General features: G+C 35.0%; 1 protein-coding gene across 2 annotated transcripts in view; it reads right to left on the minus strand.

The window, feature by feature from the left end:
* Positions 1 to 19,237, minus strand: part of UBR1 (ubiquitin protein ligase E3 component n-recognin 1) — a 149,584-nt gene that overhangs the window by 52,463 nt on the left and 77,884 nt on the right. For both annotated transcript variants that reach the window (XM_028126716.2, XM_028126715.2), the window contains 10 exons: positions 17,760 to 17,812; positions 14,814 to 14,916; positions 13,912 to 13,960; positions 13,151 to 13,305; positions 11,639 to 11,738; positions 10,573 to 10,682; positions 7,248 to 7,334; positions 5,888 to 6,069; positions 1,658 to 1,863; positions 132 to 225 (listed from right to left, as the gene is read on the minus strand). In XM_028126716.2, coding sequence (XP_027982517.1) covers positions 132 to 225; positions 1,658 to 1,863; positions 5,888 to 6,069; positions 7,248 to 7,334; positions 10,573 to 10,682; positions 11,639 to 11,738; positions 13,151 to 13,305; positions 13,912 to 13,960; positions 14,814 to 14,916; positions 17,760 to 17,812 — 1,139 coding nt within the window. The remainder of the gene's footprint in view (positions 1 to 131; positions 226 to 1,657; positions 1,864 to 5,887; positions 6,070 to 7,247; positions 7,335 to 10,572; positions 10,683 to 11,638; positions 11,739 to 13,150; positions 13,306 to 13,911; positions 13,961 to 14,813; positions 14,917 to 17,759; positions 17,813 to 19,237) is intronic.

A 19,237-nucleotide genomic window follows, 5' to 3' on the forward strand; every position in this document is an offset into this window, starting at 1 on the left:
ATTAAAACTGCTTCACTTATTCACATAAAAAGGAAGGAAAGAAGACATGAGAAAACATGCCTTTTTGTGGCCTTTAGTGAACTTCAATTATTCCTAGTTTCTTTCAAGAACAGGTCAGAAGGACAACTTACTTTTGCCAGCACACCGCATGCATTACATGACCACAGCTTCCTGTGTAAGTTCCATATGCTAAGTCTGGATCCATGAAAAGGGGGTCCACGGTTTCTGGTACAGGAGGACAAAAATAGGAGGTATATATTCATCTCTCCCACAGTCATAAAATGAAAAAAAAAAGAGAGAGAGATTATCAGGTCTAAATTTCTAACCATAAGCTTTCTTAGGAATGTCTAACTAAACTGTCATAGTATCTTGATAGCAGGAAATATATTCTTAATAGTAAATAAAAATTTTAGAGAAAAATAAAAGCTAGACTTCCAGGAAGGATTTAAAATTAGTATGAATTAATGACATCCTCTATTTTTGATTTGCATTTTTTATTCTGAACATTAGGTTTAAGTTGCTCTGTCTTAGTTGTTGAAGTGATTTTCTATGATTCATGCACAATTTGCTTTTGTAATTTTAAGAGTAATTTCAATTACTTTTTAAGGGATATTTACGGCATTATAATCTACTGGAAAAATCCAAAGCAAAGACGAAGTGGCTCAAAATCTGGTTTTATTACGTATAACTCATGGCCTTGGGCAAATTATTTAACTTCTCCGTGCCTCAGTTCCTTCATCTGTAAATGGAGCCAATATTGGTACCGAACTCATAGAGTTGTTGTGAGGATTAAGTGAGTAAATACACAAAAAAGCACTTAATCAGTGCCTGGCATACAGTACATAGTCAATAAATGTTAGTCTTTTTTATCATCCTTATTATTGTTATTCCAAGGGTATGTTATAAAGCAGCTAACTCTGATGCAATGTAAAAAAAAAATCCCAAAAAAAACAAAAAAAACCCAAAAGCATTACCTAATTAGTGTTCCTGCCAAGAAAATATCTAATATGAACCTAATCTTGAGGCATAGACGAATCCGCAATGTAAGACACTGTACAAAACAATAGGTCTGCATTGTTCAAAGAAGTTATCATGAAAAAAAAAAGGCTAAGTGACTATTTTAGATTAAATTGGACTAAAATAGACATAATAAAAGTGACGCACGAAACATGTCTGGATCCTGAAAAAAGAAAAGTCTAGCTAAAAAAATAAAGATATTTTGAGGGCAACTGGGAAAATCCAAATATGGATTAGGTGATATTCCTGAATTATTATTCATCTTTTAAAATGTTATAATGGTATGATAGATATATAATAGATTATCCTTAGCTTTAGAAAATGCATATGGAAATATTTAGGGATCAAAGTCATATGCCTGCATCCTACCTTCAAAAGGTTCAGCAAAGAGAAATGGAGATAGATAGATAGCCACAGACTGAGCAATGTGGCCAAGTGTAACAAAAATTAAAATTAAAAAATAAAACAAAGGAGCCAACATGGCATGTAAAGACCCAGAGTCCATTTTACACATGATAAAATGTGATCTGACTAAATAAAGCTAAATAAAGTCTCATTCCCAAACTTCTTTCAATATTTTTTCTAATTACATAAGTATGAAAAGAAATGCTCAAAAGGATATTTATTAAACAATACATACCCCCTGAGAGTTCTATAGGTTTTCCCCTGTTCTGGGTTAAGGCGGTGGATTTCTGGACACAGGCCGATAATACCATGGCATTATTTTCTATTTTCACCTCTTGTTCTTCTTGGCAGAGGATGCATGTCAGCACCTCCTTTTCAGTAACAGTCGGACCCCGTTTAGGACCCAAAGCAATTCTAGAGTAGTCACTGACTGCTGGGGTGCTACCAAGAGAAACGACCAGAAATGAGGACACATGTTTTGGTGACTTGTCTTTATATTTTGGTAGATTTTAAGTAACTGTAGGGCAAGAACTTTAAGAACAAAAATAGTAAAATAAAAATAACTTAGCAGTATTAGCTTAAAATCTTTCCCCTTGATTTTTCTGACTCATCAGTTAATTTGCTTATTAGAAAATGCATTTTGAGCTGCTAAGTGCAAAAAAAGCAGATCACAAAGTAGACTGTATAATTATACTTAATTTATTGTACCAAGAAGCTGGGTTATTGGTTTTTTCTGATTATAAAAGTAATGCAGGCTTATTAAGAAATTTTGGAAAATCTGGATAAGTATAAAGAAAATAAAAAGCATTATACACTCACAACCTAGAGATAACCATTTGTATATTCCCATCCAGTTCACGTTCTATTTATAACATTCTTTTTACATAATTAAGATCATACTTAAAAACATATACAGATTTGCATCCTGCTTTATTCACTTGTATCTTAGTTGTTTTCTCATGCCATTAAAATTTCCTCAGAAACATTATTTTTAAATGGCTGCCCAGTACTCTTACTATATGTGCGTAATAGTTTTATCCATTCCTTCTTACTAGGCATTTAAGTTTCTATTCTATTTTGGTAGGCATTAAAATAAAGACTTACATCTTAATGATTTAGCAATTCTTAGTAGGTACTCAATGTGTGTAATAATAATATAATAATAGCAAATATTTATAAAGCACAATTGCAATGTGAGGTACTGTTTAAAATACTTCATATTACGTTAACTCATTTAATCTTTACAAACAATCCTATGAGGTAGGTCCTAATATTACCTTCCATTGTTAAGATGAAGAAACTGAGGCCTAGAGACAGTAAGAGACTTACCTAATGACTCATCACTATGAAGTAGTAGAGTCAGGATTTAACCCATGTGATCTGACTTCATAGGCCACGCTCTAAACTACTCTGCAATACTGCCTCTTTCCCTGTACAAGAAGCTCCCTGAAATGTCACAGATCATTCAACAAACTGGAAATAACTTACATGTTTATTATCCATGAAATGAAATTATATAATACAGAATATTATGCAGTTTTTAAAAGGTGCAGTTTAAAAAGCTAAGTGTGGTACAACCTCATAGGAGGTGTTCAGCAAGACGTGGGGTAAGGTTTATTTTTTTGGTTATCATAAGGACTAGGGAACACTACTGGAATGAGTGGATGAAGAGCTGGAGATGCTAACTGTCCTGCAATTCATGGAGCATGAAAAAGAACTGCTGCCCAAATGTCAAGACTGAGAAACACTGAGCTTGTTTTGTATGTAAGAACATATTGCACAGATTGCCAAGTGAAAATGACAAGTTGCAGAATGACACACATGTGATAACACTTATGCAAATAAAACCAAAGACTGAATGATACAATATAATTTCTACAGTTACATATATTTGTATGTAATAGCATAATAGCCATTCTAACAGGATAAACATAAAACTTATAACCAGAATATCTACTGAGGAAGGGCAGAAAGGGGTCCTGGGTTAGGCCACTGCTCAAACAGAACTTTAGCTTTATGTCTAACATTTGATTTTTAAAAGGAAAATGTGTCAATATAACTGTAATTAAAATTTTGTTTTAAAAAATATAAGAAAATATATTTGTGACTTTGGGATTGAGAAAGCCTTAAGATACCAAAAATTAAAACTCTAAAAGACTGATAAATCTGTCCTTATCAACACTGAAAACTCTGGCTTAACTTCATAATTAATGTTAAAGAATTGGGACAAAATATGGGAAACATGCAACAAAGTTTAGTATCCATAATTTGAAAGGACTTCTAAAGATCAATAAAACAAAAGCAAAGTATCCAAAAGAGATGGGCAAAGGATAGTAACAGGTAATTCCCAGAAGACAAAACACAACAGACTAGTGAACAATCATATGAAAAGATGCTCAACCTAATACTAACTAGTAATCAGGGAAATTCAGACTGGCACAGGCTTATAATGTTGATTATATCTAATTTTTTCAAGTACTGATAATAGTAATTATTGGTGAATATGAAGGAAATAGAAACTCTCAAACACTGTTGGGAGTAGGAACTGGTAAAACTACTCTGGAGGACACTGTGGCAGTATCTATTAAAATTTCAAATAATTATGACTCAGCCCTTTCACATATTAATTTCATCCTTGAGAAGTACTTATACAATTGTACAAGAAGGCAAATATTAAAAAATGTTCTGACACATTGTTTATAATAAGGGAAAAATGGAAAATAAGGGAAAATCAACTTAAATGCTCAAAGTCTGATAAATAAAATATTGTATATACACACTATGGACTACTATGCAGTAGTCATAAAGAATCACGTAGAATCTATACCATAGATCTATATGCAGTGACATGAAAAGATTTATAAGACACTGAGTGAAAAAGCAATCTGCAGAACAAAAGGCATGGTAAAGTAACTTATTAAAAAACACAAAACAAAATTCATTTATGTGCACAATAATAAATGCACAGAAAGAGGTAGAGAACAGGAGTTATTTATTAACAATGGTTATCTGTGCAGAAAGATAAGGAATGTAGAGGATGGTCAAAGGGAACTTACTGTATTATTTGAATTCTTTTCAATGAGAACACAATTTTATGTATGCAATCAATCAGGCAATAAAAAGTAAATAATAAAAATATTAAGGCCATTAATTAACTATGAGCACATATTTGCTTATATCCTGTTGTTTGGATAAATATATGGTAATCTCTTTCATTACTTTCTAAGGAGTATACTGCCAATATGTAATATCTAGAGGGCTAGAACTTCTGTTGTTTAAAGTTTTGTGTTAATTTCTAGTTTTATTACTATCATCAGCCAAGGATATCTTAACCTTTATATCTTTTTTTTTAATCTTTAAAATATACAGTCTTTATTCTTATTGGTACTTGTTAGCATATTCAACTTCAGGAATACAGGTATATTATGTATATTGTTACTATTGCTATTGCAAAGGCACAATTTCCTAAAACTATCCACAACACACACTGTTTAAAGAGCAGTGGATTAAAAGTACCCTTATTTTGCCTCCTTTTCTCACTGTATCTATGCAACATCCCACAAAGTTTGACTCTCAGCAGGTTAGCTGATTTCCCCAAAAGCACACCACAGTGGGACCCAGAACACTAGATTTACTGATTCCCATTTCTTTTTTTTTTTTTTAAGATTTTATTTATTTATTTGACAGAGAGACACAGTGAAAGAGGGACCACAAGCGGGAGAGGGAGAAGCAGGCTTCCCGCTGAGCAGGGAGCCTGATGCGGGGCTCGATCCCAGGACCCTGGGATCATGACCTGAGCCGAAGGCAGACGCTTAACGACTGAGTCACCCAGGTGCCCCTGATTCCCATTTTCTAATGTGGTATCCATGACCACAACCATAGGCATTGTCTTCTTTCTCTTTAAGAAAAAATGAAAAACGAATATAAACCACCTTTTTCAGGTGAAGGATTTTTTTTCCCAATCTGTAATAACTGCAGTATTTTTACCAGAAATCATAAAAATGCTGTGGAATATTTGAACTGATACATAAATGTGCATCTAAAAAAGCCTGTGCAATATGTAATACACTCTGCAATATATTATGTCAATATAAAAGAATATTAAAATAAGTTCAAAGAAACACAAAAAGTACAATTAGTACTTACATTTTTTTAACATAAAAAATAAATAAAAGAGCCTGTACATACAAGATAACAGAACTTGATTTTGATTTGTGCCATTCCCATTTTGTATCTTTTTGTGCATAAAGCCTCTCAACAAACTATTGTGCACTTGAACTGTTTATGAACATAAACTTACATTCAATTAGTACCTTAAGAGCTTTCACTGTGCCTTTCCTAGTTTAAAAATAAATGTAATTTCTCTTACTATGAAACGTATTTTGGAAAAATTTTATTTAAAATGAGTATGTCATTTTCCCTCCAAAAAACTGAGTTGCTGATTTCTAGTTTTGCTTGGTTTTACCTCTCTTCCTCCATAATGGAGTCTTCTTTCCCAGACATTTCTGAGGTGCTGTCATACATGAGTTTGTGAGTTTCAATAAAGTTTTTCTGTAAGGCGGACATCTGAGCCATGATCTTCTGGCGGTGCAGTCTAGCAGCTTCAGCTTTTCTTTTCCGTTCTGCTTTTTCTTTATCATGAGTAATCTGGGTATTAAGAAGCCACAAAAATTAGGTAAGATCCATTGTTGAAATTTACATATACTGTTCAGTCAGGCAAAATTTCCTAGAGTTAAGAGTCTGATAAAATTTGATTACCGCTTAAGCTTAGACTCAATCTAATGTCTCAAAATGAGCATACAGGCTCCATCATATCATACAACTAACTGCTTTTTTTTTAAAGATTTTATTTATTTATTTGACAGAGAGAGAGAGACAGCGAGAGAGGGAACACAAGGAGGGGGGAGTGGGAGAGGGAGAAGCAGGCTTCCCGCCCAGCAGGGAGCCTGATGTGGGACTCGATCCCAGGACCCTGGGACCATGACCCAAGCCGAAGGCAGACGCCCAACGACTGAGCCACCCAGGCGCCCCTAACTAACTGCTCTTTTGGTTATTTTAATAATTCAATGTAAAAGCCCCAAGTACCTTAAGTATCTAATAAGTTGCATTTTATACTCAATGCAGGTAGATTAAGAAATAAAGTTGAAAGAAAAAAATTTTAAATCATATGTCAATCATTTAATCACTCACATTTAATCAATTTTACCCAATTTGATGATATCTAACAGTTATGACTAGATGCACTGCTAAGACTGAGAACTTAAACATATTACTGAGATGCATGGTGTCTTTTTGTTTGTATCTAACTTAAGTCCACTGTTTTTCTTTTAGGAGGGATAGTTAAAAATCACAATAAAAAAAATCACAAGTAATAGTATTCTAATAATTTTAAGATTAGAATAATCAAAACCTGATTTGTTATATTATAGAATTCTGTAACCTAAATATTACCGCATTTCATTGAATCTAAGATGTAGCATTATCTTATGTTCCACTAAGAAAAGAATGCTGCTGATTAAATTATAAGAAGTCATTACAGGATATATCCCAATTTCAGATATTAAAATATTTCAAAAATTAATAAATTACGGTATTTCCAACAGAGCTCCACTGTACATCAATTTCCTCTGCTTTTATAAAATACATATGTTATACTGGACAACTATATGTCAAATACCACTAATCCCTGTGATATAGAAACAACGAACAAAAGAAGATGGACATCTCAGAAACTTTACAACAGGTTCCTTCTAACAAAAAAGCAGCAGCTCTCTTACACCAGTAAAGTTCAAAGACAAAGAACATCACCATTATTACGTTATTACCTCATCATTCTTAATAGATTCTGATCCTGATGTAGTTGCTACAATTAAACAAGATTTTTCTCTTAATCGCTTCACTGTGTCAAACATCTGTGAGAAACAGATGAAATGTTAAAAGATTTGGTTAGACTGACCAGAAACAGAAAAATTCAGTAATTTGATTTTGTCATCATGTCACCAAATATCTTTGACTTAAACTTGACATATATATACACACACACACAAATAGTTACACATGTAAATAGTTATATAATTAGTTTAAGTATATAAAAAGTAACTCCTGCCTATGACAAACAGCTCCCCTAGTTGATGAGCAATACAGCTAAGGAGGAGGTTGCAGGCAGTAAAATCAGCTGAGTCTATCTGCAGGTATGAGAGAGAGTACCTCTACTTTTGCCAGGGGAAAATTTTTTTTTAATTTAAAATAACATTTTTAGTACAAAGACATATAAAGACAAAAATAGAAAATGGAAAGTGAAACCCTCTCTTCCTGCAGCCAGTCGCTCTCCCCAAAATTAACTAAATTAAAGATTATTAGGGGGCACCTGGTGGCTCAGTCAGTTAAGCGTCTAACTCTTGACTTTGGCCCAGGTCATGATCTGAGAGTCATGAGACTGAGCCCTGCTTCGGGCTCCACTATGGGTGTGGAGCCTGATTAAGATTCTCTCTCTCCCTCTCCTTTGCCCCTCCCCTGCTTTCTCTTAAAAAAAAAAACAATTGCCTTTTGTAGAAAAAAAATTATCAGAATATGTTTTTCTATATTTACATATATTCTCATCAAAAGCAACCCTACCATTTACACTGTTTCCTATATTTCTTTTTCACTTAAACATTTATCTGTGGATATATTTCCACAATAGCTTATATAGATCAGTCTCATTCTTTTTAACAAAAATCAAAGCTTTAGCAATAGGAGGGTACATCCACAAAACTTATTTATATTTTGAAGGAGTCACATTCTCATGTGTAAAAACCTCCCACAAGGAACTTACAACACAACTTTATATTAAACATTTGGAGAAAATGCCTAGTAAGTTTATGAGCTGATACTTGTACTTTTTGTCTATTTTGACAATGAACTTTGGTATTCTAAAAGAAAATAAATTTTTGGAAACAGATCTCCAATATATAACATTGTATCTGTAAGATATAAATGTTGAAGTAAATGTAGTTCAGTTGATTTTTTTTCTTTTCTTTCCTTTTTTTAAGTAGGCTCCATGCCCACTGTAGAGACCAATGCAGAGCTTGAACTCAAATCCCTGAGATCAAGACCCGAGCTGAGATCAAGAGTCGGATGGTTAACTGACTGAGCCACCCAGGTGCCCCTGATTTCTTTTCTTTTCTTCTTTTTTTAAAAGATTTAATTTATTTGAGAGACAGCGCAAGCGTACATGAGCGAGGGGGAGCGACAGAGGGAGAGGGAGAAGCAGACTCCCCGCTGACCAGGGAGCCCAACTCGGGGCTCAATTCTAGTACCCCGGGATCATGACCTGAGTCAAAGACAGAAGCTTAGCCGACCGAGCCACACAGGTGCCCCATCAATTTATTTTCTTAATAAGAGTTGAATACTTATCTACCTTGTTTCTGTTTTGGTTTTATATTTTTAAAATTATTATATTGGCAAATTTAACACAAATACTAAATACTTGTGAATTCTATTCCAAGAGAAACCTTAATAATAACATCTTATCTTATATTATATCAAGCATGTTTAAGGAGCATCTCTAGTTAAGAAAAAGCTGACTTCTTGAAGTACAGATCAGTACCAAGATCTCCAATTGATGTAAATATGGAAAATAACCACTCTATATTCTAGTTATCAAAACAATATCTAGCTGATCACATCAGAATCTTAAAATAAATACAGTGAGGGGAAGCTCCATAATCTTGGCTTCATGTTTCCATGTGGAGGGTTTCCCATTAAGGTAATATTCCTGGCTTCTCTTACTACCCCTTATTCACTCCTCCTCAAAGGCAGTGGCATCTACCCAACAGTTCAAGCTTCAACTCTGAGTCATTTTTGACTCCGTGATCTCCCTCATCCTTTCCACCATTATCTATCAACAAATCCTATATATTCTGCCACCAAATTACATCTGAATCAGTTCAGCTTCTTGCCATCTGCACCTGAGCCTTGGTCATGCTCATTTCTCAACAGGATTTCTGCAACAGTTTTCTTTCTTTTCTTTTTTTTTTTTAAGATTTTATTTATTTATTTGAGAGAGACATAGGGAGAGGACAAGCAGGGGGGAAGGGTAAAGGGAGAGGCAGACTCCCTGCAGAGCAGGAAGCCTAACATGGGGCTCGGTCCCAGGATCCTGAGATCACGACCTGAGCCGAAGGCAGACACTTAACCGACTGAGCCACCCAGGCGCCCCTCTGCAACAGTACTGTAATAGTTTCTCTGCTTTTACTCTTGTCCCCTATAATCCACTTACACCACAGGAGCCACAGTGATCTTACAGAAGTAGAGACCAGAGTATGTTACTTAAAATCCTTTAATGGTTTCCCACTGTCCTCAAAAATAACATCCATCACTTTACCCTCACCTGTCAGGTCCTATATGATCTGGCTCTTGGCTGCCCCTCTGACCTTGTTTCCTACCTTCTCTCCCTCCCTCATTGTGCTTCAGTCATACTGGCCTTCTTTCTGGCCACCTTAGAGCTTTTGCAGTGCTGTCTCCTTTTTGTGGAATGCTCTTCCAGATTTTTGTAAGTCTGGCTCCATGTCATTCAGTTTCAATGTCACCTCCTAAATAAGGACTTTTCTTTTTTTTAAAGATTATTTACTTGAAAGAGAGAGAGAGAGAATGTGAACAAGCAGGAGGGGCAGAGGGAGAGGGACAGAGACTCTCAAGCAGACTCCACCCTGAGTGCAGGGCCCAACACGGGGCTCAATCTCATGACCCGAGCCGAAACCAAGAATTGGATGCTTAACTGACTACGCCACCCAGGCGCCCCAAAAGAGGCCTTCTGACTACCCATCTGAAGTTACCCTCTATTCATCTACTGAATTATCCTTTTCTTGTTCATTGACTGTACCTCAACTAGTGTATTCTCCATCATAGCAAGCACCTTATCTGTGTTGTTCAGAGTCTAGAAATGACCATGGCACTATAATAGGCATTCAACAGATGCTGACTGAATAATGCCACAAATAAATCTTAATTTATTAAAAAAAAACTTCCATTAAAACATGAAAATATGTGAGTGACCATGAAATCAGTAGTAAATGACTTTATAATTGGAGAATAATGGTTTAACATTACAGGCAGAGGATTCTTCAATATTTAAACCAAGATATGATACAGTTTTTTTATCAGGTTCACCTGGAGTATCCATGTTATCATGTCCTTCTGGCCTTCTAACTGGGGAATTCCTTTGAGTTTTTCCAAAAGCATTTGTATATTCTGAGCATTCATGGCTGAACTTCCCAATCCTTTTTTAAAACACAAAAGTTACAAATCATAAATAAAAACCTTTATAATTATAATCTACAGTGTTATGTTTTTCACATTGCCAACCAAAGTTCAAAATCACTCCCTTAACTACATTAATTTTTCAATGGAAGAATCTGCAATGACATGAAGTACTCAATACTAAATTAAACAACTTGAAAAATTTGAACTATTTTAAAACTTAATATATTTTCCACTGGGGCTGCTAAATAAAAGCTACCTTTAATGATCTGTCTCCCGCCTTTCTTCCACTTGGCTCACTGTCTAGTAAAAGTAGTTAATGAGAACCAAAGCTCCCAAAAAATATGAAAGCGGGGGCTTTTTATATCCATAAACTAAATAGGTTTAGGATGTCTTCAAGGACCTAAAAAATACAGTCTGTAAACAGAATAGGAGATGCTTTTCTCCTACTGGTTTCGTAATCAATGTCCCTGGAATGTGCTTTGATGAAACTGTCTTAATGTAATAAATAAATATAAATACATCTTAGTAAAAATCTAATCTAAACCTATCCTGTTCTGCAGGAAGAAAACAGTGCAAGACAAACACACTATCATTCACTCGGACGTCTACAATCATTTTATATTCAGGAACATTAATATCTTCTGTAGATGGGTAGTGTGAGTGTTATGGTTGATGAGGAAGCAAATATTTGTAATACTGAGACAAAGAATGAAAGTAAGAAACTATCAATGTATGCATCCCCCACTCAAAAAAAGGGGGGGGTTAAGCAGTGAGAAAGATTGTAGTAGGGGACTGAAAATATATTTTTATTGTTGAAAACATCAGCTAAAAACTAAAGATGCTAGGAAAAGTCTTAATTTCAGAACTGTCTATAGTTTAAGGAGTGGTAGATTAACACTCTGTAAGAGCTAAACTTTCACTTACAAATTCATAATTAGCTGAAGCTATGCTTAAAATTAATACTAAAACATACTTGAAGCCTTATGGTAAAAGTCAAATGTCACTTCTTCTTCAGGAGCTTTTTGAAGCTGCTGCTTTTCTTCTAGTAAACCCAATGCCAGAATATGAAATGCCTGAAAAAGGAATATGAAAAGATCTATAAAACTGTGCTTCCGGAGGTAAATATATTTTAAATGAAGGTAAAAATAAGCAATCTGATAGGTAAAAAAGGGGCAAAGGTTATAAACAAGAAGTTCACAGAAAGAGAAATGATAAATACACATATGAAAAATGTTCAACCTCACTTAAAATTGAAGAAATGTGAACTGAAACAAGACCATCCTGTTTTTCACCTATTAGAGTGGCAAAATTTTTAGAGTTTAGTAAAATACAGAGCTGGGTGAGGTGCTGGGAAACAGGCACTTTCCACCACACCGGTTATGTCAAAGTAAATTGGTATAACATTTTGAAGGCCAATTTGACGATATTTATCAAAAATGTAAAGGTACAGACCTAGTATTAGGAATCAGTATGACAATACACTCAAGTATGCAAAGGTATTTGTACAAGGATGTTCATTTCAGTGTTATTATATGGAGACCTAAAAATAACCTAAATGTCTATTAATAGGAGACTGGTTAAGCAAACTATACATATCCACACAATGGAGCAAACATCTATCAAGAATGAAATAGGCCTATATGTGCTAAAGTGGAATGATTTCCAGAAGATACACACCTTTAACAGTGCTTATTTCCTAGGTAGGACACTAGTGGGTAGGGAGAGAAATTTTAACCTTTGATTTCAAATATATCCCCATGGCCTGAAATTTTTTACTCATGTATTTACCATTGTTATAACGAAAATTGAGATACACATACAGTATGATCAGCATTTAGAACCTCCAGACCAATAACAGCCAAGGAAGAAAGAAAATTAATTAAATTAAATTAATTAAATTTTAAATTAAGTTAATTTACTTAATTTAAATTAAGTAAATAAATACCCAGTTATAGCTACCAAAGATGACACTACTAAGTAATTTATCTATAACAATATCAAGAAAAAATAGCCGCTTCTACTTAATGAGCTAATTCTCATAAAAACGCTATGAAATAATTATACTTATACCCACTTACCAGTAAAATGGAGAAATTATTCTTTGCTCCTAAATAGGGTAACCCAAGATTCAAGTCTGTCTTCAAATCACTACTTGCTCATAATACAAGTAAAATAAGAAATGTAGAAAATTATGATGTAATAAGGATATACCGATTTATTATTAGTAGGGCAAGCTTTTTATTTTTTTTTTCCCCAGTATAAATGGTTCTCAAGAGTAAGGATACTAAAATATGAGACTGTATGACTAAGAAAGTCTATGCCACATCTAAACTATTTTTAATGACCCCCAGGTCTCAGGTGCTCTAGTGTGGGTCTGACTGAAGTTACAAAGTTAGACCAAAGATCTTCTTTTCCCTGGCTCCTCATAAACCCTACGATGTAGAGACAATATTAGAAGTAGAAAAAATATTTCAAGTATACATACCATCTGAAGCATTCCTTCAGTCCACAAGTTAGAATCTGTGTCAATTGCCCGCTCAAATATGATCCTGAGAATGTACATCATGATATCACAATTGAGAAGGTTAACCACTTTGCTGAAAGCCGGGCAGAATTCAGGAGGTGGTGGTGGTGGTAATGCTGTAGTGAGTGGAAGATGGATAGCAGAAGAGACAAACAAGTATATTTTTATTTAGGTTATCCTACATGCTAAATTGCATATGTCAAAATCATATTACACGCAACAACACATGATTTTTGTTACCTTTAGAACAGTGAACACATCAATGTCAAGGGAAATATAAGTCACTATATTAATCACCCAAAATAGACTCTAATTGCTATAAATTTAAAAATTCTGTCCCCATTGATGTAAGCCATAACTTAATGTGAGGGCAAGAATTAAAGGGTTCTTTGCACTTCCATTAGTTGCCCACTCTTAAAAAACAACAAAAACAAAGATGAAAAACACTATATGCTTTGCTGATACAAAAACCACAGAAAATAGTCAAAATGAGTCAATTCAGGGGCGCCTGGGGGGTTCAGCTGGTTAAGCGTCTGACTCTTGATTTTGGCTCACGTTATGATCTCAGGGTTGTGAGATCGAGCCGTGCATCAGGCTGTGCACTCGGAGCGGGGTCTGCTTGCCTCTCTCCTTCCCCCTCTGCCCCTCTCCCTGCTCACTCTCCCTCAAAATAAAAAAAAAAATCTTAAAAAAATGAGTCAATTCGGAATCTCACTTTTTACCTTCATCTTTGTTTTCTTGTTTTCTCCTTTTTTTCTGCATATGTTCCGCCTGTGTATTTAAAAAGAAAAAAAGAGTAACTTTAAATATACTGCTTGGCAAGCATTAAACAAAGGGAATACTTTGAAGCAGGCAGGAAAGATCCAGGAGCCTACCAAAATACATACTAAGTATGTATTCAAAATGTTACCTTGTGCCAGAAATAAAATGACTGTCCTAGGGAAAGCAACTGCAAACCAGATGAGTAACATCTCTCCTCAAGATTTTACTCCCCATTCTTTTGGTCAACAATGTTCATTTAGTGCCTATTATATATTCAGGGCATCGTACTATGGGCTGGAAATTATTCAATCATATTTATAAGGACAAGTCCAGACATCACCCTAAGTGATCAAACTTAACATTACCCTTAAGGGGACAAATAGACATGCGCCTACTGATGTGATACAATATATTACCTATATAATATTCTTGCCCCAAAAAGTTTAACTTGAATCTAACCATGAGAATATAATCAGGCACATTCATAATGTAGGATATTCTAAAAGATCAGTAGTCCATACTCTACAGAAATGGCAATATTATGAGAGACTAAACAGGCAAAAAGACTACCCTAAATGAAAAGAGATTACAGAAACATGACACCAAATGAAGTGCAGCATTCTTGACTGAATCCTCCTCCCCATGAGACAGTGATAAAGGATATTGCTGGTAAATCAGAAAAATTTAAATACTGCCTGTACACTAGATAACATTACTGATTCAATTTTAATTTCTTGGGTGAGATAATGGCCTCTATTAGTGAGAACCAGTATGAAACTACATAAAAACCAGGAAATTTTCTATGGAGTTAGAAACCATAAAGCATTTTAGGCTTATTTACTGAAAAGCATATCTTTCCTACCTTGCTATGCTGTGTTTTGGAATAATGATAAAAGTACATATTGAAGTCTTTCAATGATTCATCTTTCAGTTCATAAACTCCATGGCCTGACACACCTGGTTTCCTGAACAGAAAATACAGAGATTAACTGTGGTGTTCTTGTAGTATAAAATACTGAAAATAAGAACCTAAAAATTAAACTGTCAAAATCTAGAAGAAATACAATCATTTATCAATTAGCTTGCTTAAACTGAAATGACTAATTTCATTCCAACAGTAAAACTAAAAACCTACACTGCAAGCTCAAAGTCCTTATAACAGCCAAGTTGTGTTTCATAATTAAGAAATTTAAATAAATCTGAGGAAACTTATTTTATATTATACAGACCTCATTTGATTGATGCCCTACTTAATTTGCTAAGGCTTTCTAAAATGGTAGTGAGATATCAGACTGGAGATGAAAATACAGTGTTGGGGCACCTGGGTGGCTCAATTAAGCGTCCAAACTCTTAATTTTGGCTCAGGTCATGATCTCAGGGTCATGAGATGGAGCCCCTTGCTGGGCTCGTGCTCAGCAGGGAGTCTGCTTGAGATTCTCTGTCTCCCTCTGCCCCTCCCCCCCCACATGCTCTAATAAATAAATAAATCTTAAAAAAAAAGAAAAGAAAAAAGTGTTGAATCCTTCATACAGCACTATAAGAAAAAGGATCAAAGCCAAAAGGAATACATCGTATTTGTTCAGCACACTAAACAGCTTTTGGTTTCTATTGAATTTTTAAGTGAAATACGTTATTGAGTATTATTAAACCATAAAAAAGCTATATCCTATTTTAAAAGTTATTTTAAACCACTAATTTATGACTATAATACTATAGAAAGTAGAAATTCATTACCAGTAGGAATTTTTTGAATTTTAATAATTAATCCACTTAAAATCTTATTTCCATTTCATGTATCTCAAAGAATCAAAGAATTATAAAATCTCCCATTCAGTATGTTGCCTTTTTGTTTTGTTGATGGTTTCCTTCACTGTGCAAAAGGTTTTTATTTTAATGTAGTCCCAATAGTTTATTTTTGCTTTTGTTTCACTTGTCAGGAGACATTTAGAAAAATGCTGCTACGGCCAATGTCAGAGAAATTACTGCCTGTGTTCTCTTCTAGGATTTTTATGGCTTTAGGTCTCACATTAAGTCTTTAATTCACGCTGGGTTTATTTTTGTGTATGGTGTTAATAGGTGGTCCAGTTTCATTCTTTCACATGGAGTTGTCCAATTTTTTTTCCCGGTACCATTTATGAGGAGACTGTGTTTTCCCCATTGTATATTCTTGCCTTCTTTGCCATAGCTTAACTGACCATATAATTGTGGGTTTACTTCTGGGATCTCTTTTCTATTCCACTGATCTATGTGCCTGTTTCTGCGCCAGTAGCATACCGGTTTTTATTATTATTATTCGTTTAATTTCAGTATAGTTAACAGTGTTATATTAGTTTCAGGTGTAAAATATAGTGATTCAACAATTCCATACAACACCTAGTGCTCATCACAAGTGCACTCCTTAATCTCCCCATCATCTATTTCACCCATCCCCCCACCAATCTCCCCTCTGGCAACTACCAGTTTGTTCTCTATTTTCAAGAATCTGTTTCTTGGTTTCTCTCTTTTTTCCCCCCTCTGTTCATTTGTTCTGTTTCTTAAATTCCACATATGAGTGAGATTATATGGTATCTGTCTTTCTCTGATTGACTTATTTTGCTTAGCATTATACTCTCCAGCTCCAGCTATGTTGCTGCAAACAGCATGATTTCATTCTTTCTTATGGCTGAATAATGTTTCATTGTATAATATATACCACCTCTTCTTTATCCATTCATCTATGGATGGACACTTGGGCTGCTTCCATAATTTGGCTATTGTAAATAATGCTGCAATAAACAACGGGGTGCATGTGTTCCTTTGAATTAGTGTTTTTGTACTTTTTGGGTAAATACCCAGTAGTGCGATTACTGGATCATAGGGTAGTTTGACTTTTAACTTTCTGAGGAAACTCCAAAATGTTCTCCAGAGTGGCTGCACCAGTTTGCATTCCCATCAACAGTGTGAGAAGTTTCCTTTTTCTCCACATCCTCACTAACACTTGCTGTTTCTTGTTTTTTTGATTTTAACCAATCTGACCATACAATTTTGATTACTATAGCTCTGTAGTATGTCTTGAAATCTGGAATTGTAACACCTCCAGCTTTGTTCTTCTTTCTCAAGATTTCTTTGGCTATCTGGGGTTTTTGTGGTTTCATACAAATGTATTATTTGTCCTAGTTCTGTGAAAAATGCTGTTGGTATTTTGATAGGGATTGCACTGAATCTACAGATTGCTTTGAATAATTTGCACATTTTAATAATATTAATTCTTCCAATCCATGAGCATGGAATATCTTTCCATTTGTTTGTTCATCTTCTATTTCTTTTATCAATCAAAAACTCAACTATCAATAGCCTACTACTGACGAGGAACCTTACTAATAACCTAAACAGTTGATTAATATATATATTTTGTATGTTAAATGTATTATACACCATATTTGTGTAATAAAGTAAGCTGGAGGAAAGAAAATGTTATTAAGAAAATCATAAGGAAGAGAAAATACCCTCCAGTACTGTACTGTAGAAACTCGATGTGTAAGTGGACCCATGCTATTCAAACCTGTGTTGAAGGGTCAACTGTACTTACTATCTATGTCATTTAATATCTAAATGAGTATTTCTCATACACCTGTTAAAGATACTCATTTCTTCAACAAACACATACTAAATGCTTACTGTGTGCCTCTCACTTTCACTCCTTCTAATGGGTATTCCATCTTGTTCTTGGGAGCTCAGGGAGGGACTTCAGAGCTTCTACAAAGTATCCAAAATACAAGAACAAAGACTGGTCTATCTCTCAGAATAAGCAGAAATATTAAGTACTTACTTAAATGTGGCCACTTTGTTAATGACATTCTCTAAGCCAGTTTCATTATTTTCCTGTTGAAACAATATTTTTGTCATTTTTACCTTCATGTTATGACTTTTCCTTCTCTTACTGTGAACTGAAATACATTTCAACAGCATTCTTGAAGTATTTTGTAAGCAATAAAAAAAAATCAACTTCCAATATAAAAAATTAGGTCTGAAACCAATTAGCTTTGTTTTGAGGAATCAATTTCTAAAGAGAAATAAAATCTATAAATAAACTACTCATGGAAGAAATTTCATCTCAGTTTGCCCTAATATACGTGTACATATAGAAACACACACACACACACACACACACACATACCTGCCCAACAGTTCAAAGAAAAAGAGCTTTCCTTTATGTAATATGTTCATCATCCACATCATTTAAGCACATGTCCATGCTGTACCAACACCTAAAACTAAGGTTATAAAATAAATGGGATCTACAGCAAAACACCTGTAGATGCCCAAATGTATTCTGGCTTCTGCATTATAATAATTTTCTGACTGGCTGGAACTTTTCCTTAATCAAGAAATATTATTTTTTTTATGAAGTCACTTAAAATCAGGATAAGAACATAGTCAAGATACTAAAGCAAGCTCACAGATTCCTATAGTTTTGCAAAAATTATGATATTTAACCTCTTTTAAAAATAATGCACTTGGGGTAAGCAATGAAGTTAGGATATGCCCTAAAGATTTCTTTTTGCAAAGTATGGTATGTGTATCACTAGTGGTATGTGAAATTATTTTAGGTTGCACACAGTTACGTATTTTTAAAATTTTGAATAGTTACTCACTTATTTTAAAATGAATTAGGAAAAAAAATCTAGAATCTAAACCTACTATTTCACTGATAGTACTGCCTAGAAAGATGCTAAGAAAAAATATAAGTTAGGGGCGCCTGGGTAGCTCAATCAGTTGAGCATCTGACTCTTGATTTCAGCTCAGGTCATGATCTCATAGGTCATGAGACTGGGCCCCACATTGGGCTCCACACTCAGTAGGGAGTCTGCTTGAGGATTCTCTCCATCTGCCCCTCCCCCCACTCTTGTGCTCCTGGCTTTCTCTCAAATAAATAAATCTTTATTTATTTATTTTAAAGATCTTATTTATTTATTTGACAGACAGAGACACAGCGAGAGAGGGAACACAAGCAGGGGGAGTGGGAGAGGGAGAAGCAGGCTTCCCACGGTGCAGGGAGCCCGACGCGGGGCTCGATCCCAGGACCCTGGGATCATGACCTGAGCCGAAGGCAGACGCTTAATGACTGAGCCACCCAGGCGCCCCAATAAATAAATCCTTAAAAAAGTAAGTTAAATCTTGGGGCGCCCGGGTGGCTCGGTTGTTAGGTGCCTGCCTTCGGCTCAGGTCATGATCCCAGGGTCCTGGGATGGAGCCCCGCGTCGGGCTCCCTGCTCCGCGGGAAGCCTGCTTCTCCCTCTCCCACTC

This window comes from Eumetopias jubatus, unplaced genomic scaffold (genome assembly GCF_037043125.1).
Source record: "Eumetopias jubatus isolate StellerSeaLion01/CBP00866 unplaced genomic scaffold, mEumJub1_p1.0 scaffold_7, whole genome shotgun sequence".
NCBI lineage: Eukaryota > Metazoa > Chordata > Mammalia > Carnivora > Otariidae > Eumetopias > Eumetopias jubatus.